Source organism: Arvicanthis niloticus, chromosome 16 (assembly GCF_011762505.2).
Source record: "Arvicanthis niloticus isolate mArvNil1 chromosome 16, mArvNil1.pat.X, whole genome shotgun sequence".
NCBI classification, from domain to species: Eukaryota; Metazoa; Chordata; class Mammalia; order Rodentia; family Muridae; genus Arvicanthis; species Arvicanthis niloticus.
In genome coordinates, this window is record NC_047673.1 from 45,903,923 (window position 1) to 45,931,317 (window position 27,395).

General features: G+C 46.5%; 6 protein-coding genes and 1 pseudogene across 6 annotated transcripts; all 7 read right to left on the minus strand.

Annotated features, from left to right (window-relative positions):
* The window catches only part of LOC143434578 (uncharacterized), a 365,164-nt pseudogene that overhangs the window by 202,117 nt on the left and 135,652 nt on the right, over positions 1 to 27,395 (minus strand).
* On the minus strand, positions 10,901 to 12,451 carry LOC117721318 (uncharacterized). The gene has a single exon (XM_034519909.1). The coding sequence runs from the start codon at positions 12,449 to 12,451 to the stop codon at positions 10,901 to 10,903; it is 1,551 nt and encodes a 516-aa protein (XP_034375800.1).
* LOC117721320 (uncharacterized) lies at positions 13,840 to 15,384 on the minus strand. The gene has a single exon (XM_034519910.1). The coding sequence runs from the start codon at positions 15,382 to 15,384 to the stop codon at positions 13,840 to 13,842; it is 1,545 nt and encodes a 514-aa protein (XP_034375801.1).
* Positions 16,793 to 18,337, minus strand: LOC117721321 (uncharacterized). The gene has a single exon (XM_034519911.1). The coding sequence runs from the start codon at positions 18,335 to 18,337 to the stop codon at positions 16,793 to 16,795; it is 1,545 nt and encodes a 514-aa protein (XP_034375802.1).
* On the minus strand, positions 19,721 to 21,265 carry LOC117721322 (uncharacterized). The gene has a single exon (XM_034519912.1). The coding sequence runs from the start codon at positions 21,263 to 21,265 to the stop codon at positions 19,721 to 19,723; it is 1,545 nt and encodes a 514-aa protein (XP_034375803.1).
* Positions 22,657 to 24,201, minus strand: LOC117721323 (uncharacterized). The gene has a single exon (XM_034519914.1). It carries the CDS (start codon positions 24,199 to 24,201, stop codon positions 22,657 to 22,659), a length of 1,545 nt encoding a protein of 514 aa, XP_034375805.1.
* On the minus strand, positions 25,576 to 27,120 carry LOC117721324 (uncharacterized). The gene has a single exon (XM_034519915.1). The coding sequence runs from the start codon at positions 27,118 to 27,120 to the stop codon at positions 25,576 to 25,578; it is 1,545 nt and encodes a 514-aa protein (XP_034375806.1).

Below are 27,395 nucleotides of genomic sequence, written 5' to 3' on the forward strand. Positions count from 1 at the left end.
TTCTTCAGAGGGGCAGAGAATGTGCTGATCTGTTGCCCTGGCTGCAGTAGATCTCCTGGAAGGCCTTCAGAATATAGGGTCTTTACAGGAGCACTTAGGCTGTTATCTGTGTGAAGATGTTCTTCAGGGGTGTCTACTGACTATGGTTTCTGTTTCCTTGTTTGCATACAAATACCAGAGAGGTTTTATGTCTGTTGAGACAGTTTCCTTTCATGCCACAGAGCCCACAGGAAGTCTTCAGACTGTGGTATCTGTTGTCCAGTTGCCCTGTATACAGAGGAGCTCCTAGAATGCCTTCCAGCTGTGGTGTCTTTAGGGGAGCTGACAAGCTGGTGATCCATTGCTCAGTTGCCTTATGTGTAGCAGATCTTCTGGAATGCCAGATGCACTGTGTGCAGCAGATTTCCTGGGATGCTTCAGGCTGTGAAGTCAGTTACCCTGAGTATAGTAGATCTGGGATGGCTCAAGTTATGGTGTCTCCAGGAGGAGCAGAATAGTTAGCAATCTGCCTCAGGAGAAAGAACCAGGCAAATGCTGAGGGGTATTCAGCAGGGTACAGGAATTGGGTGGTAATAGACTCTGAGACCTCTGGGATCCCAGATGCATCTGTGGGACTTCCAGAGGTTTCTTAATGAATTATCTGAGTGGAGCAGATCTTGTAGGCTGGTTCAGGATATGGTGTCTCAAGGGGCACAAACTGGTGATCAGTCTGCCCTAGCATAAATGCTTACACAGGGGTTTTTTAGTATTATTACTATCTGACTTGTAATAACCAAAGTAGAAACTCATGGAATAGGCAAGGAATCAATCCCTGACATTATTAGTAATACTCTGTTAATCTTGCAGGCAAGAGCCTAGTATTGCCAGGGGCCAGCCCCAGTGTGGGGTGAGAGAAGAGATGCAGCTGCTTCTTCTTTCTTCTCCTCCTTCCACAGGTTCTTCTCAAGGCAGCACCTGTGGTACTGTAGCTGATCTACAGTCATTGATCCTGTGGCCAGAAACTGGCACTTGCATCCCAGCCCTAAGACCAGCAAGGGGTTAAGTAAATAGCTTTATATTATCCTAAAAACTTCTTCTGAGTGTAATAGACTGCAGGCTAGGGTGATTTACACCTTTAGCCTAATAGTAGAGGATTAGGTAATGTGGCCTTTGTTCTATCTCCTCCTGGGCTCTAGCTTACATCTGCTAATCTGAGATTGCAAAAAGAAAAGACACTCTTAAAAATTGCTATAGATTTATTTAAGTGTAAAAGGTATCTTATGCAGCTATCTGAGTGAAAAATTCCTGAGTGGGAAAGAAGAAAAGATTCTAACGAAGTAAAAATTCTAAGGGAGAAAAATTCTAGGCAGAGGGAAAGAAAAGAATGATGGGCTCCTAACTAACTAACTGACTCTCTCCCTCCCTCCCTCCCTCACTCACTCACTCACACACTAACTAACTCAATATTCTAACTAACTCCCTAACTATTCTAACTAACTCTTTGTCTTTGTCTTCAAGATACCATTTATACAGCATTCAAAGTACATGATCACATGTTACAAAGTTTATCACAAGTTCACACCAAAATTCAAATCATAAATTGAAATAGAAGTTTAGAACACAGAATGTTTACATGAATATCCATTAGGAGTAATTATTTAGCTAGACATTCATCACCTGTCTAGCTCTACAGGTTCACAGAAAGTTTGAAACTATTGACGTAAGAAATTAGGGATGTTTTGTAGAGATAAACCCAGGCAATATTTTCTCTTCTGTCCTGGTACCTATAATAAATTGTGAATTCCCTTAGTGATCTTGGTTAATTTTTTTATGACCTCTTGGAATGTGCTCTAAGTAGGAGTAGGTCTAGGGGCAATTAACTGATAACACTTGGGAGACTGGCAGAGTTCTCATTGTAGTTTCAACTATGCATGAGGGACTTAATAGCAGTCTTGTTATAAAAGAGCTTAGTAATCATTGATATAATTTTAGGAATTCTTATAGGGTCATCATTAAGACTTAAGAAGTCTTCTATTTGTCTCTATAGTATCACTACAAGACAGTACATCTTCGTGGATCTGCAGAGATCTGCTACAAATGGGTGTGCTATTGCTTAGTGATAGTTGCATATGTCTGATAATAATGATAATAATAAAAATAATTAATAATAATAATGGGAAAAGCATATTAATAGCAAGAATCTTTCCTAAAATCATGTCCACCACAGCCTTGCTAATGGGGCACACACATTGCAGATTATATAATAATCTGAGGCAAGCGTTTCAGGATGGTCATCTGCTCATTATCAGCTTGTCCCATTATGGCTCCTGACATAGTATAACTGTCTTATGAGATACTCTAGAAAGTACTTGACTGAAACACATACACATATACACAATCAAACATAGGGTGGTGGTTGGTGACATTTATGGAAGAGTTGGGGGAAGGATTGGGTGCCCTGAAAGGAATATGAACCCAACAGAAGGACGAAGAGAGACAACTAACCTGGACTCCCGGGAACTCTCAAGGGCTAAGCAAGGAACCAAGGAAAATACAAAAGGTGAAATGAGGCCCCCAGTATATATATATATATATATATATATATATATATATATATATATATATCTCAAATGTTCAATTCAATCTTCATATTGTTTCCCTCCAAAATGGAACAGAAGCTCTCTCTAAAGCTGTAGCCTGACAGTGGTATAAGTGGTAACAAAACATTAAAAACAAATGCCATACTGATTTTACAACACTGCAGTTAGAAATAGACTTAGATGGAAGGTGAATCTTCTCAGAACAAAGAATAGTTGGTTCAGGAATTTTGGCATATCTGGGCAATAGAAAGGGAATCCGTGTTGTTTGACCAGGATTAAATTGAGAAAATTTATATTGTAGAGGCTCGCAGTTTAAAAGAAAGTCAAGATGTTTGGCTTGACTAAGTAGAAAACTGGTGAGTTAAATTTCAAGAGGGCTGAAGAGATGAGTCAGAAGAAGTGTTTTGAGTCCAAGTGAGATAGCCTGTTTTCAGATTTTCAGCACCCCATAAAACCCAGAAATTCCAGGTGTGTTTCTGTAATCACAGCAATAGGTATAGGAAGTAGTGAAATGAGTGTTTCCAGAAACTCCATGGTGGCCCAGTCTCACCAAAATTATAAACTACAAATAACAAAAGAGACATCTCTCAGAAAACTAAGACATTTGGCAGTGAGGTGGCTCAGTAACTCAAGCCTGCTAGAATAAGTTTATCTCTGCAATGTGCAAGTCAGAAGATGAGAGCTAACTTCCTCCATTTTCTTCTGTCTTTCACCAACATACTATGTCACATGCATGTTCCCACACATACATAATACACAAATGAGGTTAATAAACAATGTACAAAATGATTGAGAAAGACATTTCACCATTAACTTCAGGCATTTAGAAAAAACTTTAACAGGCAAGCACACCTAAACACAGACAAATATCACACAAGTACACACACACACACACACATACACACACACACACACAGGAAAAGAAAGATTAGTAAGAGGAAAAAGAATTCATTAAAAATCAAGGATAGAAGCTGAGATGGTAGAATGCTTGGCTATTGTGTGCAGTTTTCATTCAGTCACAGCACCTTACAAAATCAATAAGGTGACACATGCCACTATGTCAACACTATGAAGATTGGATGCATGTGGAACAGAAGGTCAATGCCAACCAAGACTGCCTTAGGTATTTTAAAGGTGAGCTCATGCTGCATTAGATTCTCTTTGTAAAGAAAGTTAGTTGCTGAATTATCAAGTGTGTAATGATTGTTAGGAAATTCAATTACATATGCTGGAATAAAATCTGAGACAGAAATATTAACTTAGAGAAAAGTGGCATTTAAGGTATAAGATGGAAAACAAATAAAAAAGAAAAGAGTAAAGCATGGGCTGATCCCTAAGAATGGAAATACTAAGGTTAAACAGGAAATGGGAACATTAGCAAAACAAGGTTGATATGAAGGTGCACTAGTTTGAAATGACTTCCCCAGAGACACTCAGACAATGAAGCAGGGGATGTATGTTGAATACAGACCATTACAAGGTAGTGTGTTCAGAGCTTAGGTGGATGCAAGGATAAACATTTTTTTCTGTCTTTCTCTAGATGTATTTCCCAATTGGGTATTAAGATAACTAATGGAGAAAGAGATATGCAGACATGCCAAAAGAAAACTTATAGGCATAAAACATCCACATTTTAACAGCATGCACAGTAAGACTGCAAAATGTCAGCCTTGTAGATCATGTTCCTCCATTCACACTCTGTTACTTCTTAACATGACTTTATTTTACATTACACCTTACCTTACTTATTTTGCATGGGTGTATGGCTGTCTATGTGTATGCACACGTGGATGGACTTGTATGTGCCCCCTCACCCATGAGTGTGCATTGTCATGCCCAAAGCATGTACAGATGTCAGAAGATAACTTGGAAAATTTGGAGTTATCATATAATGTAGGGCCTGGGTCAAGTCATCAGATATAGTGACACTTTGAGCTGGCCTTATACTCTATATATTCATGGACACTCTAAGACTGTAAAGAGAGGATTATGGACACCAAACCCAGACAATATTGAAGATGCAATGATGCTTGGTTATAAGAGCCTGATATATCTGCCTACTGAGAGGTACTGGCAGGGCCTGACAGGTACAGGTAAGGATGCTGACAGCCAACCATTGGACTGGGAGCAAGAATCCCAATGTAACGGTTAGAGAATAGACTGAAGAATATGATGGGGTTTATAACTCCATAGAAAGAACAACAATATGAACCAACCAGACTGCCCTGATTGTCCAGGTGTGAAATCACCAACCAAAGGGTACACATGAAGGAAACCATGGCTCCCAGTGCATATGTAGCAGAGGATAGACTTATTTGGCATCAATGATGAGGAGAGGTCTTTGGTCCTGTGAAGGCTCACTTGCCCCAGTGTACGGTAACACCAAGGTGATGAAGTGGGTGTGGGTGAAGGTGAGTGGGAATACACTCATAGAAGCAGGGGGACAGTGGATAGGATATGTAATTTGCAGAGGGGAAATCAAGAAAAGGGATAACATTTGAAATGTTCATAAGTAAAATATCCAATAAAAATTATTTATTCTTTAAAAAAATAGAGAAGATTACGTTATTATGGTGAAACTGACTTGACAGGACTAATATATGGATAATCCAAGCTGAAAGTAGCAACTAAATGTCTTGTGTCTCTCTATTATTCATACCATGTGAGGACCCAGCATCTGTAGACCTCTTGACACTGCAACTGAATTCTTCTCAGATCCTACACCAGACAATTCTTGTAAATAAACTTACTGTCCTCTATTAATGAATGTTGTAGTTTTAATGTGAGTCATATTCTATAAGCTTGTATCTTCTCATATTTGGTCATCAGCTAGTTGTGTTTTTACAAAGATTGTAGATCCTTAGCATGGTAGAGCTTAGAGATTTCTTATACAGACCTACTTCTTGCTGATTTTGTTTCCTGACTGAAGAAGACTGAGACCATCTGGTCATTTTCTCATTTCTCCATCTCAGATTCAGGTAATGGAACCTCTTTCCCACTTTGATGGATTAAGGCCCTTAAACTGTGAGCTAATGATAACTCTTCTTTGCTCAAATTGCTTTATATTATACTTTAAATTATTGCTGTAATAGTGAGTATTGGGGTGCTCATGTATGACATTGTATGTGTGGAGGCTGTTGAAAACATAATTAATTACTCTTCAAGTTTTGTGATGTGGAAGTGATGTGTATCCCAGGGCTTATTGTGTTGGAGGCTTAACCCACAGTATCAGAATGTTTAAGCAGTAAAAGTGTGACTATATAACTAGAAGAGGAAATTTCTACTGAAGAGATGGCTTTGAAACAAAGTGCCCATCACCAAGGTAAAGAATTAAGTTCCATCCTAAATTATCACAATGTGAGAAACTAAAATGTACTTTCTGAACTGGTTCTCTGGCTTCTATTACTTTGCAAATCACATGTACAAAAAAAATATCCTCTGCCCCCAACATTATAAAAGTAAAGAGCAAAGAAAGAGGGAGAGAAAAAAACAGATATAGTGAAAGTTAGAGACAGAGAGATAGAGACACATAAACAGATAAAGATCATGATGCTCCATTTTCATGAATGAATATCATCATGGAGAGCATCCGGTTGGGAAGTCCCAATTGATTTCTCCTTAGGTAAATATTATTATTATTATTGTTATTATTATTCATTATTTACATTCCAGCCATTGATCCCTGTCCCAGTCAATCTCTTGTAGTACCTCATTCCAATCCACAATATCCTGCCTCTGAGAAGATGCTTTCACCAAAAAGACCCGCACTCAACTCACTATGGCTTCAGCTCTCTTGGGGTATAAGGAACCTTTTCTCCAACTGAGGCCAGACCATTTATTCCACTGATATAAATATCAATATATATATATATATATATATATCACCATATATACATATATATAAGTATATGTATATACATATATATGGTGATATATATTTGTGTATATATATATGGTGATATATATATATATATATATACCTGTGTATATATACACGTATATGTATATATACACATATAATACATATATATACATATATACATATAAATGTATACAAACACACACACACACATATATATATATATATATATATATATATATATATATATATATATGACATATATATATATATGTCTTAGACCAGCTAGTGAATTCTATCTTGTTGTATTTGGTGATTATCTGGTTTCTTCAAAATTAGTGTTTCCTAACTTCACTCCAATGGATGGGAGTAAGAATCTGATTCTGTTTCAGTCAGTTGTCTGTAAGATCTCTCAGAAGATAGCCATTACAGGCTCCTGTCTACAAGCACATCATAGAATAAATAACAATTTCAAGTGCTGCAACATGAGATGTATACAATGTTGGGCTGTTCACTAGACCACCTTTCCTTCAATCTCTTCATGACTTTTATCACTGCAGTTTTTTTACATAAACAATTCTGAATCCGATATTTTGATGTGTTTAGTAACACTGTTCCTGCTCTTGAGACCCTGCCTATCTAGTGGAGGTGAACTCTGAGATTTCTCTCTACATCATTGGGCATTTTTTATAAGGTCAACCACATAGTGTCCTGAGCGTGGGTCCTCCAAACTCCCAACACTCTGAGGCTGTATTCTGCTCACCTTCTGTTCTTCTCTCTTGTCCCCACCATATGTGTTCTTCTTTACCCCTCCCACTCTGACACAGGTCATACACTCCCTTTGACTCCCATGATTATTTTCTTCCCCATAATAACTGGGACTGAATTATCCTCACTTACGCATTTCAATATGTTGAACTTCTTATGATCTGTGAATTATATACTAGGTAATCTGTAGGTTTTGGCAACTATCAACTTATTACTGTGTACATAACATGCATGTCCTTTTGAGTCTGGGTTGCCTCACTCAGGACATGTCCTAGTTACATCCATCTGTTTGCAAACTTTATGGTATCCTAATTCTTAATAGCTCATTATGATTCCATTGTGTAAATGAATCATATTCTCTGTTTCCTTTTTTCAGTTGAGGGACATCTGGAGTGTTTCAGATTCTGCCTATTACAAATCAGATTGCTATGAACACAGTGGAACATGTGTTCTTGTGGTATGTTGTGGCATCTTTTGGATATATGTCCAAGAGTGTTATAGCTGTGTCTTTCAGTACAACTATATCAAACTTTCTAAGGAACCACCAGATTGATTTCCAGAGTGATTGAATCAATTTGCAATCCCACCAGCAATGGAGGAGTGTTATGTGTGTGACTCTTACTCCACATCTTTGTCAGCATGTCCTTTCACTTAAGTTTTGATCTCAGCCATTCTGGTTAGAGTAAGATGGAATCTCATGTTTGTATGGATTCACATTTACCTGATGAATAAGGACTTTCAACATTTCTTCAAGTACTTCTTGACTATTCTTTTTTTCTTCTATTGTGAGTTCTCTTTATCTTTCCACCTCATTTTTAATTGAATTATTTGGTTCCTGGATGTAAACTTCTTGAGTTTTTATACATTTTTTGTGTTTAATTCTCAACTAAATGTGGTATTCTTGGATATTTCTTCCCAAACAGTAGGTTGGCCATTTGTCTTATTGACTGTGTCTTTTGACTTCTTCGAGCTTTATACTTTCATGAGTTTCCATTATCCTATTATACAATTATATACACAAACAAATATTTGAATATATGTACATATATACAAATGAATATAAATATACATGTGTTTTCATATACAGAGTCTACTTTATGTGCATGCACACAAACACACACTATATATATATAATGTATACACACACACACACACACACACACACACACACATATATATATATATATATATATATATATATATATATATATATATATATATATGAAATCCTGGGATGAAAATGGTGAAGTCATTTTCTTGCTAACATGATTTTAATCCACAAAAGTTTTACAGTCATTCTTAGTGAGTCACTGAATAAGTATAACTTCAGCACTGGAGAGGTAATCATGTTTGATCCTGAGACTCACTCAGAGCCAATAAATTGTGCTTGTTATGTTCCATGTCAGTGAGAGAGATACTCACTAAAAATATAAGGTTAAAATGACCAAGATATGATAAATAGAAATGGAACATGGCATATTTCACTGTCACAAGACTAGAAAGAACTGGTCAGTAGAACCAAATGTTGTAAAGAAATATTGAAGACAGTGCAATGCTTTCTCAAATAATTGAAAATACTGCAACCTGAAGAACCAACATTATCAGTACTGGATATAAACACCAAAACATGGTAGAAAATATACAATGGACACATGCTGCACTATTTTCATTGCAGACTTATTTGTAATAACCAGAAGGCAGAAGTAGCTCAGATATTTCTAATGGAAGGGTAGATACAAAAAATGTGATATATTTACACAATGTAGCACTACTCAGGTATTAAAATTGTGCTGCATGTTTGAGAACAGTTCTGAATATTTTGTATGATGATATGGTATTTTTAGTATACAAAAGGACCAAATATTAGATAGGGTAAGGCCACATCCTCAACTACATGACTGTAATGATTAAGGTACAATGATGCAGAAATCACAACTTGCCTAAATGACAAAAACAAATATTCATCATCTCACAGTCTTAGGGGGTCAACATCAGTGGTATAGGATTACAGTTGTGTAAATATGGATGTAAAGACGTTCAGCAAAGAAAGAGAGAAAGAAAGAAAGAAAGAAAGAAAGAAAGAAAGAAAGAAAGAACCCAGGATGGAGGCTGCTCATGTCACACTTTTATTCCAGAGTATACAATGGCAACACAGCAAGGTGACCTTAAGACAAAAAATTTTCCTGTGAAGGCCAAATTGCTAGAAACACCAACTTGCACATAACTACAGCCCAGCCACACCTTTGCGATTCCAGGCTGGTATTGGGCTTCTCTGTCTCCACTTCCAGAGTTATCTGGAAATCTGAGTTCATTTCCTTTGAATCTGGGATCAATGTGCACTCTCAACTCAGCTCCTGTGTCCACCTCTAGGCAGGTGTGTGCTCACCTGAGCAGAGAACACCTACAGACAGTGGCACACAGGCTAATGGTCTTTGCCTCTGCTGGCATCCCTCTTTTATACTTGCAATGGGGCGGGATCCCCATGCCTGGTCTCTAAGCCACGCCCACTGGCCAACCCTCATCTCTTCCTATCTACCTCCAATCCCTAACCTGAGAAAGAAAGAAGGAAGGAAAGAAAGAAAGAAAGAAAGAAAGAAAGAAAGAAAGAAAGAAAGAAAGAAAGAAAGAAAGAAAGAAAGAGAAAGGAAGGAAGGAAGGAAGGAAGGAAGGAAGGAAGGAAGGAAGAAAAACAGAAACCAGGATGGAGTCTGCTCATGTCAGCCTTTTTTCCAGAGTGTAAAATGGCAACACAGCCATGTGACCTAGAGACAAGAAATTTTCCTGTGAAGGCCAAATTGTTGGAAACACCAACTTGCTGCAAGCCTCTCTTGGCTTTGAATTCCTTCCTTCTTCCAACCAGCTCTTTGCCCATGGCTGTCCTCACAGGTGCACATAACTACAGCCCAGCCACACCTTTGTGATTCCAGGCTGGTATTGGGCTTCTCTGTCTCCACTTCCAGGGTTATCTGGAAATCAGAGTTCATTTCCTTTGAATCTGCCTGCCACACTGCATCATTGTCTTTCACTGTTTTGCTCATTATCATCACTGTTTTTCTCCTTTTCCGGTTTCCATCTCTCCATTACAAATTAGAAGTGATTACTCAGTGCTTACTTTATAAATTAGTGGATATGCTGTAGGTTTCCTCAATGCCTTTTGCTGATCTGGTCATGTGACCTTGGTTCCCAAGGACTCTCAAAGTGATGGTCTTAGGGTGGGTGCCAATATGTCTGTGCTCTCACCCTAAGGAGAGATAATATCTTTGGCCCAGTTATTTTTCTCATTTCTATGAGCAAATTTCTGTTTGTGCTCTCTCTGTCCACCTGTGTGTGTGTGTATGTGTGTGTGTGTGTGTGTGTGTTTGTTTGTCTCCTATTCTTCACCACACACATACACATAGCTGTACCACACAACACAACACACGCACACACACACACACACACATAAGCACACTCACACAACCACACAGACAAACACGCAGTTGATTTTGGTATTAATTTATTGACTTATTTGTATCCATGTTTATTCCCTCTTAGATTCACTAGCTTAATTGTTAGCATTTGCCTGAAGAGTCTTGATAGAAGTGTGTGCAGAGCCTGACAGCTTGTGCCAGTACTTTGCTGGGGGTGAGTGGGTATGTCCAATCCATCCATGTCCAGGGGTTGCAGGCCTCTGATTGTGGAGAACATTTGGGGTTCACCTTCTAGAGAAGCGATTGCTGTAGTCCTTCAGTGCTTTGGCCATGAGAGGGGCGGGTCTCTTAGCAGGGGCCTTCTTGCAGTCTCTTGCTACAGAGGGCATCTGGGGAGCCTTCTGGGTTCTGGGATGGGCAGAAGCCTTAGGAAGGCTGTGTGAATGTGGAGCAAAGGCAGCCCCTCTGGGTCCAGGCTGTCCTTGTTGGTCAGGACCCTTGTGCTGGGTGTGGAAGACCATCTTTGTCTGTCTGGCTTGCAGCCTCTTGTCCAATGTGATTTGGATGCGGGCTCTGAGTCTTTGCAGTCTCTCCTCTTGGGATTCCTGAAGCTGTAGGTGTGTGGCAGACTCAGGGCTGCTATGGGTTGGCTTGCAAGTCTGGGTCTCAGGCTGGGAGTTTTCATCCAGTTGCTCTGGCTCAGCTTCATCCTTGGGAGCCTGGCCGTGAGCAGCAATCCTGATGCCAAGGCCCTCCTCTGAATGGAGCCTTTGGTGGGATTTCTGCTGGAGATGGGGTGCGGGCCTGCAACCCGAATAGACTTGGGTCTTGTGCTTCTTCCTCAGTGCCCACCAGCAAGTTGAGGAGTCTTGATCCTGCTGAGAGGAAGAGGGATCCAGGACAACATCCGGTGGGAAGCAGGCTTGGCCAGTCGAGGGGGACTCCGGAATGGCACAGTCAGTGATGGGACTTGGCTCCTGGGAGCTTCTAGACTCACCTCGAGGCACCTTGGCAGCTGGCCTCTGCACCCCAGCCAGACAGGGGGATTCCCTCTTCCTCTTGCGGGGAGGCAGGGCCAAAGAAGAAGAAGATGAAGAAGAAGAAGAAGAAGAAGAGCAGTATTCAGCTTGGAGGCAACTCCACAATGAACCATCCCCAGGGGCTTCCTCCTGCTTCCAGTGGTCTGGTGGCTGGCTCTTCCTGTGCCCCCCACACAAAAGCCACTTGGGATTGCCTGTCTCAGAACCTGGCTTTCTGGAGAGGAGGGGCTCGGCTCCTTCATGCTGCCAAGTCTTCTCCAGGCTTGCCCTGGGCGGTCTTTCCTGCACCTGGTTCTGGCTACCTAGGTGCCGCTCAGAGCTCAGGCTTTCTCTTGGATCCAGGTTCTGACTGCTAGGTGCCCAAGGATCGGCCCTTATGTGTGATGTTTGGCTCGGCTTCAGGCGAGAGATCTTGCCTGGCTCACAGTGGCTGAGCTGAAGAAAGACCTCTCTCCCAGCTCCTCGGCCTTCCGGGGATGCTGTTTCCAGGGGCTTCTCTTCTGGAGAGTTGCTCTGGTGCTCCCTTGTGAGGCTCATCTCCAAGCCAAGGTCCTGCGGGCCCTGCGGGAGCCCAGGGGACCACTTGGCTACTAAGTCCTTTACAAATTGGACTAGAAGCTGCTGTTTCTTCAGCTGCTTGATGGTCTCTCTGAAGCCAATCTCTGCCAGGGAGTCACACAGGCTCGGCACAGTAGACAGTTCCATCAGCGTTTGGTAGATCTTTCTTTGGTCCGTCTCTCTACAAAGGTCATCGAACAGCTTCTGCAGGACAGCTGTCTGAGAGCCTGACTCCATGTCCCCTCACGAGGGCAGGATGGGAGACTCTGGGATCAATGTGCACGCTCGACTCAGCTCCTGTGTCCACCTCTAAGCAGGTGTGTGCTCACCTGAGCAGAGAACACCTACAGACAGTGGCACACAGGCTAATGGTCTTTGCCTCTGCTGGCATCCCACTTTTATACTTGCAATGGGGCGGGATCCCCATGCCTGGTCTCTAAGCCACGCCCACTGGCCAACCCTCATCTCTTCCTATCTACCTCCAATCCCTAACCTGAGAAAGAAGGAAAGAAAGAAAGAAAGAAAGAAAGAAAGAAAGAAAGAAAGAAAGAAAGAGAAAGGAAGGAAGGAAGGAAGGAAGGAAGGAAGGAAGGAAGGAAGGAAGGAAGGAAGAAAAACAGAAACCAGGATGGAGTCTGCTCATGTCAGCCTTTTTTCCAGAGTGTAAAATGGCAACACAGCCATGTGACCTAGAGACAAGAAATTTTCCTGTGAAGGCCAAATTGTTGGAAACACCAACTTGCTGCAAGCCTCTCTTGGCTTTGAATTCCTTCCTTCTTCCAACCAGCTCTTTGCCCATGGCTGTCCTCACAGGTGCACATAACTACAGCCCAGCCACACCTTTGTGATTCCAGGCTGGTATTGGGCTTCTCTGTCTCCACTTCCAGGGTTATCTGGAAATCAGAGTTCATTTCCTTTGAATCTGCCTGCCACACTGCATCATTGTCTTTCACTGTTTTGCTCATTATCATCACTGTTTTTCTCCTTTTCCGGTTTCCATCTCTCCATTACAAATTAGAAGTGATTACTCAGTGCTTACTTTATAAATTAGTGGATATGCTGTAGGTTTCCTCAATGCCTTTTGCTGATCTGGTCATGTGACCTTGGTTCCCAAGGACTCTCAAAGTGATGGTCTTAGGGTGGGTGCCAATATGTCTGTGCTCTCACCCTAAGGAGAGATAATATCTTTGGCCCAGTTATTTTTCTCATTTCTATGAGCAAATTTCTGTTTGTGCTCTCTCTGTCCACCTGTGTGTGTGTGTATGTGTGTGTGTGTGTGTGTGTGTGTGTGTGTTTGTCTCCTATTCTTCACCACACACATACACATAGCTGTACCACACAACACAACACACGCACACACACACACACACACATAAGCACACTCACACAACCACACAGACAAACACGCAGTTGATTTTGGTATTAATTTATTGACTTATTTGTATCCATGTTTATTCCCTCTTAGATTCACTAGCTTAATTGTTAGCATTTGCCTGAAGAGTCTTGATAGAAGTGTGTGCAGAGCCTGACAGCTTGTGCCAGTACTTTGCTGGGGGTGAGTGGGTATGTCCAATCCATCCATGTCCAGGGGTTGCAGGCCTCTGATTGTGGAGAACATTTGGGGTTCACCTTCTAGAGAAGCGATTGCTGTAGTCCTTCAGTGCTTTGGCCATGAGAGGGGCGGGTCTCTTAGCAGGGGCCTTCTTGCAGTCTCTTGCTACAGAGGGCATCTGGGGAGCCTTCTGGGTTCTGGGATGGGCAGAAGCCTTAGGAAGGCTGTGTGAATGTGGAGCAAAGGCAGCCCCTCTGGGTCCAGGCTGTCCTTGTTGGTCAGGACCCTTGTGCTGGGTGTGGAAGACCATCTTTGTCTGTCTGGCTTGCAGCCTCTTGTCCAATGTGATTTGGATGCGGGCTCTGAGTCTTTGCAGTCTCTCCTCTTGGGATTCCTGAAGCTGTAGGTGTGTGGCAGACTCAGGGCTGCTATGGGTTGGCTTGCAAGTCTGGGTCTCAGGCTGGGAGTTTTCATCCAGTTGCTCTGGCTCAGCTTCATCCTTGGGAGCCTGGCCGTGAGCAGCAATCCTGATGCCAAGGCCCTCCTCTGAATGGAGCCTTTGGTGGGATTTCTGCTGGAGATGGGGTGCGGGCCTGCAACCCGAATAGACTTGGGTCTTGTGCTTCTTCCTCAGTGCCCACCAGCAAGTTGAGGAGTCTTGATCCTGCTGAGAGGAAGAGGGATCCAGGACAACATCCGGTGGGAAGCAGGCTTGGCCAGTCGAGGGGGACTCCGGAATGGCACAGTCAGTGATGGGACTTGGCTCCTGGGAGCTTCTAGACTCACCTCGAGGCACCTTGGCAGCTGGCCTCTGCACCCCAGCCAGACAGGGGGATTCCCTCTTCCTCTTGCGGGGAGGCAGGGCCAAAGAAGAAGAAGATGAAGAAGAAGAAGAAGAGCAGTATTCAGCTTGGAGGCAACTCCACAATGAACCATCCCCAGGGGCTTCCTCCTGCTTCCAGTGGTCTGGTGGCTGGCTCTTCCTGTGCCCCCCACACAAAAGCCACTTGGGATTGCCTGTCTCAGAACCTGGCTTTCTGGAGAGGAGGGGCTCGGCTCCTTCATGCTGCCAAGTCTTCTCCAGGCTTGCCCTGGGCGGTCTTTCCTGCACCTGGTTCTGGCTACCTAGGTGCCGCTCAGAGCTCAGGCTTTCTCTTGGATCCAGGTTCTGACTGCTAGGTGCCCAAGGATCGGCCCTTATGTGTGATGTTTGGCTCGGCTTCAGGCGAGAGATCTTGCCTGGCTCACAGTGGCTGAGCTGAAGAAAGACCTCTCTCCCAGCTCCTCGGCCTTCCGGGGATGCTGTTTCCAGGGGCTTCTCTTCTGGAGAGTTGCTCTGGTGCTCCCTTGTGAGGCTCATCTCCAAGCCAAGGTCCTGCGGGCCCTGCGGGAGCCCAGGGGACCACTTGGCTACTAAGTCCTTTACAAATTGGACTAGAAGCTGCTGTTTCTTCAGCTGCTTGATGGTCTCTCTGAAGCCAATCTCTGCCAGGTAGTCACACAGGCTCGGCACAGTAGACAGTTCCATCAGCATTTGGTAGATCTTTCTTTGGTCCGTCTCTCTACAAAGGTCATCGAACAGCTTCTGCAGGACAGCTGTCTGAGAGCCTGACTCCATGTCCCCTCACGAGGGCAGGATGGGAGACTCTGGGATCAATGTGCACGCTCGACTCAGCTCCTGTGTCCACCTCTAAGCAGGTGTGTGCTCACCTGAGCAGAGAACACCTACAGACAGTGGCACACAGGCTAATGGTCTTTGCCTCTGCTGGCATCCCTCTTTTATACTTGCAATGGGGCGGGATCCCCATGCCTGGTCTCTAAGCCACGCCCACTGGCCAACCCTCATCTCTTCCTATCTACCTCCAATCCCTAACCTGAGAAAGAAGGAAAGAAAGAAAGAAAGAAAGAAAGAAAGAAAGAAAGAAAGAAAGAAAGAAAGAGAAAGGAAGGAAGGAAGGAAGGAAGGAAGGAAGGAAGGAAGGAAGGAAGGAAGGAAGGAAGGAAGGAAGGAAGAAAAACAGAAACCAGGATGGAGTCTGCTCATGTCAGCCTTTTTTCCAGAGTGTAAAATGGCAACACAGCCATGTGACCTAGAGACAAGAAATTTTCCTGTGAAGGCCAAATTGTTGGAAACACCAACTTGCTGCAAGCCTCTCTTGGCTTTGAATTCCTTCCTTCTTCCAACCAGCTCTTTGCCCATGGCTGTCCTCACAGGTGCACATAACTACAGCCCAGCCACACCTTTGTGATTCCAGGCTGGTATTGGGCTTCTCTGTCTCCACTTCCAGGGTTATCTGGAAATCAGAGTTCATTTCCTTTGAATCTGCCTGCCACACTGCATCATTGTCTTTCACTGTTTTGCTCATTATCATCACTGTTTTTCTCCTTTTCCGGTTTCCATCTCTCCATTACAAATTAGAAGTGATTACTCAGTGCTTACTTTATAAATTAGTGGATATGCTGTAGGTTTCCTCAATGCCTTTTGCTGATCTGGTCATGTGACCTTGGTTCCCAAGGACTCTCAAAGTGATGGTCTTAGGGTGGGTGCCAATATGTCTGTGCTCTCACCCTAAGGAGAGATAATATCTTTGGCCCAGTTATTTTTCTCATTTCTATGAGCAAATTTCTGTTTGTGCTCTCTCTGTCCACCTGTGTGTGTGTGTATGTGTGTGTGTGTGTGTGTGTGTGTGTGTGTTTGTCTCCTATTCTTCACCACACACATACACATAGCTGTACCACACAACACAACACACGCACACACACACACACACACATAAGCACACTCACACAACCACACAGACAAACACGCAGTTGATTTTGGTATTAATTTATTGACTTATTTGTATCCATGTTTATTCCCTCTTAGATTCACTAGCTTAATTGTTAGCATTTGCCTGAAGAGTCTTGATAGAAGTGTGTGCAGAGCCTGACAGCTTGTGCCAGTACTTTGCTGGGGGTGAGTGGGTATGTCCAATCCATCCATGTCCAGGGGTTGCAGGCCTCTGATTGTGGAGAACATTTGGGGTTCACCTTCTAGAGAAGCGATTGCTGTAGTCCTTCAGTGCTTTGGCCATGAGAGGGGCGGGTCTCTTAGCAGGGGCCTTCTTGCAGTCTCTTGCTACAGAGGGCATCTGGGGAGCCTTCTGGGTTCTGGGATGGGCAGAAGCCTTAGGAAGGCTGTGTGAATGTGGAGCAAAGGCAGCCCCTCTGGGTCCAGGCTGTCCTTGTTGGTCAGGACCCTTGTGCTGGGTGTGGAAGACCATCTTTGTCTGTCTGGCTTGCAGCCTCTTGTCCAATGTGATTTGGATGCGGGCTCTGAGTCTTTGCAGTCTCTCCTCTTGGGATTCCTGAAGCTGTAGGTGTGTGGCAGACTCAGGGCTGCTATGGGTTGGCTTGCAAGTCTGGGTCTCAGGCTGGGAGTTTTCATCCAGTTGCTCTGGCTCAGCTTCATCCTTGGGAGCCTGGCCGTGAGCAGCAATCCTGATGCCAAGGCCCTCCTCTGAATGGAGCCTTTGGTGGGATTTCTGCTGGAGATGGGGTGCGGGCCTGCAACCCGAATAGACTTGGGTCTTGTGCTTCTTCCTCAGTGCCCACCAGCAAGTTGAGGAGTCTTGATCCTGCTGAGAGGAAGAGGGATCCAGGACAACATCCGGTGGGAAGCAGGCTTGGCCAGTCGAGGGGGACTCCGGAATGGCACAGTCAGTGATGGGACTTGGCTCCTGGGAGCTTCTAGACTCACCTCGAGGCACCTTGGCAGCTGGCCTCTGCACCCCAGCCAGACAGGGGGATTCCCTCTTCCTCTTGCGGGGAGGCAGGGCCAAAGAAGAAGAAGATGAAGAAGAAGAAGAAGAGCAGTATTCAGCTTGGAGGCAACTCCACAATGAACCATCCCCAGGGGCTTCCTCCTGCTTCCAGTGGTCTGGTGGCTGGCTCTTCCTGTGCCCCCCACACAAAAGCCACTTGGGATTGCCTGTCTCAGAACCTGGCTTTCTGGAGAGGAGGGGCTCGGCTCCTTCATGCTGCCAAGTCTTCTCCAGGCTTGCCCTGGGCGGTCTTTCCTGCACCTGGTTCTGGCTACCTAGGTGCCGCTCAGAGCTCAGGCTTTCTCTTGGATCCAGGTTCTGACTGCTAGGTGCCCAAGGATCGGCCCTTATGTGTGATGTTTGGCTCGGCTTCAGGCGAGAGATCTTGCCTGGCTCACAGTGGCTGAGCTGAAGAAAGACCTCTCTCCCAGCTCCTCGGCCTTCCGGGGATGCTGTTTCCAGGGGCTTCTCTTCTGGAGAGTTGCTCTGGTGCTCCCTTGTGAGGCTCATCTCCAAGCCAAGGTCCTGCGGGCCCTGCGGGAGCCCAGGGGACCACTTGGCTACTAAGTCCTTTACAAATTGGACTAGAAGCTGCTGTTTCTTCAGCTGCTTGATGGTCTCTCTGAAGCCAATCTCTGCCAGGTAGTCACACAGGCTCGGCACAGTAGACAGTTCCATCAGCGTTTGGTAGATCTTTCTTTGGTCCGTCTCTCTACAAAGGTCATCGAACAGCTTCTGCAGGACAGCTGTCTGAGAGCCTGACTCCATGTCCCCTCACGAGGGCAGGATGGGAGACTCTGGGATCAATGTGCACGCTCGACTCAGCTCCTGTGTCCACCTCTAAGCAGGTGTGTGCTCACCTGAGCAGAGAACACCTACAGACAGTGGCACACAGGCTAATGGTCTTTGCCTCTGCTGGCATCCCTCTTTTATACTTGCAATGGGGCGGGATCCCCATGCCTGGTCTCTAAGCCACGCCCACTGGCCAACCCTCATCTCTTCCTATCTACCTCCAATCCCTAACCTGAGAAAGAAGGAAAGAAAGAAAGAAAGAAAGAAAGAAAGAAAGAAAGAAAGAAAGAGAAAGGAAGGACGGAAGGAAGGAAGGAAGGAAGGACGGACGGCAGGAAGGAAGGAAGGAAGGAAGGACGACAAACAGAAACCAGGATGGAGTCTGCTCATGTCAGCCTTTTTTTCCAGAGTGTAAAATGGCAACACAGCCATGTGACCTAGAGACAAGAAATTTTCCTGTGAAGGCCAAATTGTTGGAAACACCAACTTGCTGCAAGCCTCTCTTGGCTTTGAATTCCTTCCTTCTTCCAACCAGCTCTTTGCCCATGGCTGTCCTCACAGGTGCACATAACTACAGCCCAGCCACACCTTTGTGATTCCAGGCTGGTATTGGGCTTCTCTGTCTCCACTTCCAGGGTTATCTGGAAATCAGAGTTCATTTCCTTTGAATCTGCCTGCCACACTGCATCATTGTCTTTCACTGTTTTGCTCATTATCATCACTGTTTTTCTCCTTTTCCGGTTTCCATCTCTCCATTACAAATTAGAAGTGATTACTCAGTGCTTACTTTATAAATTAGTGGATATGCTGTAGGTTTCCTCAATGCCTTTTGCTGATCTGGTCATGTGACCTTGGTTCCCAAGGACTCTCAAAGTGATGGTCTTAGGGTGGGTGCCAATATGTCTGTGCTCTCACCCTAAGGAGAGATAATATCTTTGGCCCAGTTATTTTTCTCATTTCTATGAGCAAATTTCTGTTTGTGCTCTCTCTGTCCACCTGTGTGTGTGTGTGTGTGTGTGTGTGTGTGTGTGTGTGTTTGTCTCCTATTCTTCACCACACACATACACATAGCTGTACCACACAACACAACACACGCACACACACACATAAGCACACTCACACAACCACACAGACAAACACGCAGTTGATTTTGGTATTAATTTATTGACTTATTTGTATCCATGTTTATTCCCTCTTAGATTCACTAGCTTAATTGTTAGCATTTGCCTGAAGAGTCTTGATAGAAGTGTGTGCAGAGCCTGACAGCTTGTGCCAGTACTTTGCTGGGGGTGAGTGGGTATGTCCAATCCATCCATGTCCAGGGGTTGCAGGCCTCTGATTGTGGAGAACATTTGGGGTTCACCTTCTAGAGAAGCGATTGCTGTAGTCCTTCAGTGCTTTGGCCATGAGAGGGGCGGGTCTCTTAGCAGGGGCCTTCTTGCAGTCTCTTGCTACAGAGGGCATCTGGGGAGCCTTCTGGGTTCTGGGATGGGCAGAAGCCTTAGGAAGGCTGTGTGAATGTGGAGCAAAGGCAGCCCCTCTGGGTCCAGGCTGTCCTTGTTGGTCAGGACCCTTGTGCTGGGTGTGGAAGACCATCTTTGTCTGTCTGGCTTGCAGCCTCTTGTCCAATGTGATTTGGATGCGGGCTCTGAGTCTTTGCAGTCTCTCCTCTTGGGATTCCTGAAGCTGTAGGTGTGTGGCAGACTCAGGGCTGCTATGGGTTGGCTTGCAAGTCTGGGTCTCAGGCTGGGAGTTTTCATCCAGTTGCTCTGGCTCAGCTTCATCCTTGGGAGCCTGGCCGTGAGCAGCAATCCTGATGCCAAGGCCCTCCTCTGAATGGAGCCTTTGGTGGGATTTCTGCTGGAGATGGGGTGCGGGCCTGCAACCCGAATAGACTTGGGTCTTGTGCTTCTTCCTCAGTGCCCACCAGCAAGTTGAGGAGTCTTGATCCTGCTGAGAGGAAGAGGGATCCAGGACAACATCCGGTGGGAAGCAGGCTTGGCCAGTCGAGGGGGACTCCGGAATGGCACAGTCAGTGATGGGACTTGGCTCCTGGGAGCTTCTAGACTCACCTCGAGGCACCTTGGCAGCTGGCCTCTGCACCCCAGCCAGACAGGGGGATTCCCTCTTCCTCTTGCGGGGAGGCAGGGCCAAAGAAGAAGAAGATGAAGAAGAAGAAGAAGAGCAGTATTCAGCTTGGAGGCAACTCCACAATGAACCATCCCCAGGGGCTTCCTCCTGCTTCCAGTGGTCTGGTGGCTGGCTCTTCCTGTGCCCCCCACACAAAAGCCACTTGGGATTGCCTGTCTCAGAACCTGGCTTTCTGGAGAGGAGGGGCTCGGCTCCTTCATGCTGCCAAGTCTTCTCCAGGCTTGCCCTGGGCGGTCTTTCCTGCACCTGGTTCTGGCTACCTAGGTGCCGCTCAGAGCTCAGGCTTTCTCTTGGATCCAGGTTCTGACTGCTAGGTGCCCAAGGATCGGCCCTTATGTGTGATGTTTGGCTCGGCTTCAGGCGAGAGATCTTGCCTGGCTCACAGTGGCTGAGCTGAAGAAAGACCTCTCTCCCAGCTCCTCGGCCTTCCGGGGATGCTGTTTCCAGGGGCTTCTCTTCTGGAGAGTTGCTCTGGTGCTCCCTTGTGAGGCTCATCTCCAAGCCAAGGTCCTGCGGGCCCTGCGGGAGCCCAGGGGACCACTTGGCTACTAAGTCCTTTACAAATTGGACTAGAAGCTGCTGTTTCTTCAGCTGCTTGATGGTCTCTCTGAAGCCAATCTCTGCCAGGTAGTCACACAGGCTCGGCACAGTAGACAGTTCCATCAGCGTTTGGTAGATCTTTCTTTGGTCCGTCTCTCTACAAAGGTCATCGAACAGCTTCTGCAGGACAGCTGTCTGAGAGCCTGACTCCATGTCCCCTCACGAGGGCAGGATGGGAGACTCTGGGATCAATGTGCACGCTCGACTCAGCTCCTGTGTCCACCTCTAAGCAGGTGTGTGCTCACCTGAGCAGAGAACACCTACAGACAGTGGCACACAGGCTAATGGTCTTTGCCTCTGCTGGCATCCCTCTTTTATACTTGCAATGGGGCGGGATCCCCATGCCTGGTCTCTAAGCCACGCCCACTGGCCAACCCTCATCTCTTCCTATCTACCTCCAATCCCTAACCTGAGAAAGAAGGAAAGAAAGAAAGAAAGAAAGAAAGAAAGAAAGAAAGAAAGAAAGAAAGAAAGAAAGAGAAAGGAAGGAAGGAAGGAAGGAAGGAAGGAAGGAAGGAAGGAAGTAAGGAAGGAAGGAAGAAAAACAGAAACCAGGATGGAGTCTGCTCATGTCAGCCTTTTTTTCCAGAGTGTAAAATGGCAACACAGCCATGTGACCTAGAGACAAGAAATTTTCCTGTGAAGGCCAAATTGTTGGAAACACCAACTTGCTGCAAGCCTCTCTTGGCTTTGAATTCCTTCCTTCTTCCAACCAGCTCTTTGCCCATGGCTGTCCTCACAGGTGCACATAACTACAGCCCAGCCACACCTTTGTGATTCCAGGCTGGTATTGGGCTTCTCTGTCTCCACTTCCAGGGTTATCTGGAAATCAGAGTTCATTTCCTTTGAATCTGCCTGCCACACTGCATCATTGTCTTTCACTGTTTTGCTCATTATCATCACTGTTTTTCTCCTTTTCCGGTTTCCATCTCTCCATTACAAATTAGAAGTGATTACTCAGTGCTTACTTTATAAATTAGTGGATATGCTGTAGGTTTCCTCAATGCCTTTTGCTGATCTGGTCATGTGACCTTGGTTCCCAAGGACTCTCAAAGTGATGGTCTTAGGGTGGGTGCCAATATGTCTGTGCTCTCACCCTAAGGAGAGATAATATCTTTGGCCCAGTTATTTTTCTCATTTCTATGAGCAAATTTCTGTTTGTGCTCTCTCTGTCCACCTGTGTGTGTGTGTGTGTGTGTGTGTGTGTGTGTGTGTGTGTGTTTGTCTCCTATTCTTCACCACACACATACACATAGCTGTACCACACAACACAACACACGCACACACACACATAAGCACACTCACACAACCACACAGACAAACACGCAGTTGATTTTGGTATTAATTTATTGACTTATTTGTATCCATGTTTATTCCCTCTTAGATTCACTAGCTTAATTGTTAGCATTTGCCTGAAGAGTCTTGATAGAAGTGTGTGCAGAGCCTGACAGCTTGTGCCAGTACTTTGCTGGGGGTGAGTGGGTATGTCCAATCCATCCATGTCCAGGGGTTGCAGGCCTCTGATTGTGGAGAACATTTGGGGTTCACCTTCTAGAGAAGCGATTGCTGTAGTCCTTCAGTGCTTTGGCCATGAGAGGGGCGGGTCTCTTAGCAGGGGCCTTCTTGCAGTCTCTTGCTACAGAGGGCATCTGGGGAGCCTTCTGGGTTCTGGGATGGGCAGAAGCCTTAGGAAGGCTGTGTGAATGTGGAGCAAAGGCAGCCCCTCTGGGTCCAGGCTGTCCTTGTTGGTCAGGACCCTTGTGCTGGGTGTGGAAGACCATCTTTGTCTGTCTGGCTTGCAGCCTCTTGTCCAATGTGATTTGGATGCGGGCTCTGAGTCTTTGCAGTCTCTCCTCTTGGGATTCCTGAAGCTGTAGGTGTGTGGCAGACTCAGGGCTGCTATGGGTTGGCTTGCAAGTCTGGGTCTCAGGCTGGGAGTTTTCATCCAGTTGCTCTGGCTCAGCTTCATCCTTGGGAGCCTGGCCGTGAGCAGCAATCCTGATGCCAAGGCCCTCCTCTGAATGGAGCCTTTGGTGGGATTTCTGCTGGAGATGGGGTGCGGGCCTGCAACCCGAATAGACTTGGGTCTTGTGCTTCTTCCTCAGTGCCCACCAGCAAGTTGAGGAGTCTTGATCCTGCTGAGAGGAAGAGGGATCCAGGACAACATCCGGTGGGAAGCAGGCTTGGCCAGTCGAGGGGGACTCCGGAATGGCACAGTCAGTGATGGGACTTGGCTCCTGGGAGCTTCTAGACTCACCTCGAGGCACCTTGGCAGCTGGCCTCTGCACCCCAGCCAGACAGGGGGATTCCCTCTTCCTCTTGCGGGGAGGCAGGGCCAAAGAAGAAGAAGATGAAGAAGAAGAAGAAGAGCAGTATTCAGCTTGGAGGCAACTCCACAATGAACCATCCCCAGGGGCTTCCTCCTGCTTCCAGTGGTCTGGTGGCTGGCTCTTCCTGTGCCCCCCACACAAAAGCCACTTGGGATTGCCTGTCTCAGAACCTGGCTTTCTGGAGAGGAGGGGCTCGGCTCCTTCATGCTGCCAAGTCTTCTCCAGGCTTGCCCTGGGCGGTCTTTCCTGCACCTGGTTCTGGCTACCTAGGTGCCGCTCAGAGCTCAGGCTTTCTCTTGGATCCAGGTTCTGACTGCTGGGTGCCCAAGGATCGGCCCTTATGTGTGATGTTTGGCTCGGCTTCAGGCGAGAGATCTTGCCTGGCTCACAGTGGCTGAGCTGAAGAAAGACCTCTCTCCCAGCTCCTCGGCCTTCCGGGGATGCTGTTTCAAGGGGCTTCTCTTCTGGAGAGTTGCTCTGGTGCTCCCTTGTGAGGCTCATCTCCAAGCCAAGGTCCTGCGGGCCCTGCGGGAGCCCAGGGGACCACTTGGCTACTAAGTCCTTTACAAATTGGACTAGAAGCTGCTGTTTCTTCAGCTGCTTGATGGTCTCTCTGAAGCCAATCTCTGCCAGGTAGTCACACAGGCTCGGCACAGTAGACAGTTCCATCAGCGTTTGGTAGATCTTTCTTTGGTCCGTCTCTCTACAAAGGTCATCGAACAGCTTCTGCAGGACAGCTGTCTGAGAGCCTGACTCCATGTCCCCTCACGAGGGCAGGATGGGAGACTCTGGGATCAATGTGCACGCTCGACTCAGCTCCTGTGTCCACCTCTAAGCAGGTGTGTGCTCACCTGAGCAGAGAACACCTACAGACAGTGGCACACAGGCTAATGGTCTTTGCCTCTGCTGGCATCCCTCTTTTATACTTGCAATGGGGCGGGATCCCCATGCCTGGTCTCTAAGCCACGCCCACTGGCCAACCCTCATCTCTTCCTATCTACCTCCAATCCCTAACCTGAGAAAGAAGGAAAGAAAGAAAGAAAGAAAGAAAGAAAGAAAGAAAGAAAGAAAGAAAGAGAAAGGAAGGAAGGAAGGAAGGAAGGAAGGAAGGAAGGAAGGAAGGAAGGAAGAAAAACAGAAACCAGGATGGAGTCTGCTCATGTCAGCCTTTTTTCCAGAGTGTAAAATGGCAACACAGCCATGTGACCTAGAGACAAGAAATTTTCCTGTGAAGGCCAAATTGTTGGAAACACCAACTTGCTGCAAGCCTCTCTTGGCTTTGAATTCCTTCCTTCTTCCAACCAGCTCTTTGCCCATGGCTGTCCTCACAGGTGCACATAACTACAGCCCAGCCACACCTTTGTGATTCCAGGCTGGTATTGGGCTTCTCTGTCTCCACTTCCAGGGTTATCTGGAAATCAGAGTTCATTTCCTTTGAATCTGCCTGCCACACTGCATCATTGTCTTTCACTGTTTTGCTCATTATCATCACTGTTTTTCTCCTTTTCCGGTTTCCATCTCTCCATTACAAATTAGAAGTGATTACTCAGTGCTTACTTTATAAATTAGTGGATATGCTGTAGGTTTCCTCAATGCCTTTTGCTGATCTGGTCATGTGACCTTGGTTCCCAAGGACTCTCAAAGTGATGGTCTTAGGGTGGGTGCCAATATGTCTGTGCTCTCACCCTAAGGAGAGATAATATCTTTGGCCCAGTTATTTTTCTCATTTCTATGAGCAAATTTCTGTTTGTGCTCTCTCTGTCCACCTGTGTGTGTGTGTGTGTGTGTGTGTGTGTGTGTGTGTGTGTGTTTGTCTCCTATTCTTCACCACACACATACACATAGCTGTACCACACAACACAACACACGCACACACACACATAAGCACACTCACACAACCACACAGACAAACACGCAGTTGATTTTGGTATTAATTTATTGACTTATTTGTATCCATGTTTATTCCCTCTTAGATTCACTAGCTTAATTGTTAGCATTTGCCTGAAGAGTCTTGATAGAAGTGTGTGCAGAGCCTGACAGCTTGTGCCAGTACTTTGCTGGGGGTGAGTGGGTATGTCCAATCCATCCATGTCCAGGGGTTGCAGGCCTCTGATTGTGGAGAACATTTGGGGTTCACCTTCTAGAGAAGCGATTGCTGTAGTCCTTCAGTGCTTTGGCCATGAGAGGGGCGGGTCTCTTAGCAGGGGCCTTCTTGCAGTCTCTTGCTACAGAGGGCATCTGGGGAGCCTTCTGGGTTCTGGGATGGGCAGAAGCCTTAGGAAGGCTGTGTGAATGTGGAGCAAAGGCAGCCCCTCTGGGTCCAGGCTGTCCTTGTTGGTCAGGACCCTTGTGCTGGGTGTGGAAGACCATCTTTGTCTGTCTGGCTTGCAGCCTCTTGTCCAATGTGATTTGGATGCGGGCTCTGAGTCTTTGCAGTCTCTCCTCTTGGGATTCCTGAAGCTGTAGGTGTGTGGCAGACTCAGGGCTGCTATGGGTTGGCTTGCAAGTCTGGGTCTCAGGCTGGGAGTTTTCATCCAGTTGCTCTGGCTCAGCTTCATCCTTGGGAGCCTGGCCGTGAGCAGCAATCCTGATGCCAAGGCCCTCCTCTGAATGGAGCCTTTGGTGGGATTTCTGCTGGAGATGGGGTGCGGGCCTGCAACCCGAATAGACTTGGGTCTTGTGCTTCTTCCTCAGTGCCCACCAGCAAGTTGAGGAGTCTTGATCCTGCTGAGAGGAAGAGGGATCCAGGACAACATCCGGTGGGAAGCAGGCTTGGCCAGTCGAGGGGGACTCCGGAATGGCACAGTCAGTGATGGGACTTGGCTCCTGGGAGCTTCTAGACTCACCTCGAGGCACCTTGGCAGCTGGCCTCTGCACCCCAGCCAGACAGGGGGATTCCCTCTTCCTCTTGCGGGGAGGCAGGGCCAAAGAAGAAGAAGATGAAGAAGAAGAAGAAGAGCAGTATTCAGCTTGGAGGCAACTCCACAATGAACCATCCCCAGGGGCTTCCTCCTGCTTCCAGTGGTCTGGTGGCTGGCTCTTCCTGTGCCCCCCACACAAAAGCCACTTGGGATTGCCTGTCTCAGAACCTGGCTTTCTGGAGAGGAGGGGCTCGGCTCCTTCATGCTGCCAAGTCTTCTCCAGGCTTGCCCTGGGCGGTCTTTCCTGCACCTGGTTCTGGCTACCTAGGTGCCGCTCAGAGCTCAGGCTTTCTCTTGGATCCAGGTTCTGACTGCTAGGTGCCCAAGGATCGGCCCTTATGTGTGATGTTTGGCTCGGCTTCAGGCGAGAGATCTTGCCTGGCTCACAGTGGCTGAGCTGAAGAAAGACCTCTCTCCCAGCTCCTCGGCCTTCCGGGGATGCTGTTTCCAGGGGCTTCTCTTCTGGAGAGTTGCTCTGGTGCTCCCTTGTGAGGCTCATCTCCAAGCCAAGGTCCTGCGGGCCCTGCGGGAGCCCAGGGGACCACTTGGCTACTAAGTCCTTTACAAATTGGACTAGAAGCTGCTGTTTCTTCAGCTGCTTGATGGTCTCTCTGAAGCCAATCTCTGCCAGGTAGTCACACAGGCTCGGCACAGTAGACAGTTCCATCAGCGTTTGGTAGATCTTTCTTTGGTCCGTCTCTCTAAAAAGGTCATCGAACAGCTTCTGCAGGACAGCTGTCTGAGAGCCTGACTCCATGTCCCCTCACGAGGGCAGGATGGGAGACTCTGGGATCAATGTGCACGCTCGACTCAGCTCCTGTGTCCACCTCTAAGCAGGTGTGTGCTCACCTGAGCAGAGAACACCTACAGACAGTGGCACACAGGCTAATGGTCTTTGCCTCTGCTGGCATCCCTCTTTTATACTTGCAATGGGGCGGGATCCCCATGCCTGGTCTCTAAGCCACGCCCACTGGCCAACCCTCATCTCTTCCTATCTACCTCCAATCCCTAACCTGAGAAAGAAGGAAAGAA

What these genes read in the sequence shown, in the direction of transcription:
- LOC117721318 (XM_034519909.1), bottom strand. Translation starts at nt 12,451, where the DNA reads ATGGAGTCAGGCTCTCAGACAGCTGTCCTGCAGAAGCTGTTCGATGAC.
- LOC117721320 (XM_034519910.1), bottom strand. Translation starts at nt 15,384, where the DNA reads ATGGAGTCAGGCTCTCAGACAGCTGTCCTGCAGAAGCTGTTCGATGAC.
- LOC117721321 (XM_034519911.1), bottom strand. Translation starts at nt 18,337, where the DNA reads ATGGAGTCAGGCTCTCAGACAGCTGTCCTGCAGAAGCTGTTCGATGAC.
- LOC117721322 (XM_034519912.1), bottom strand. Translation starts at nt 21,265, where the DNA reads ATGGAGTCAGGCTCTCAGACAGCTGTCCTGCAGAAGCTGTTCGATGAC.
- LOC117721323 (XM_034519914.1), bottom strand. Translation starts at nt 24,201, where the DNA reads ATGGAGTCAGGCTCTCAGACAGCTGTCCTGCAGAAGCTGTTCGATGAC.
- LOC117721324 (XM_034519915.1), bottom strand. Translation starts at nt 27,120, where the DNA reads ATGGAGTCAGGCTCTCAGACAGCTGTCCTGCAGAAGCTGTTCGATGAC.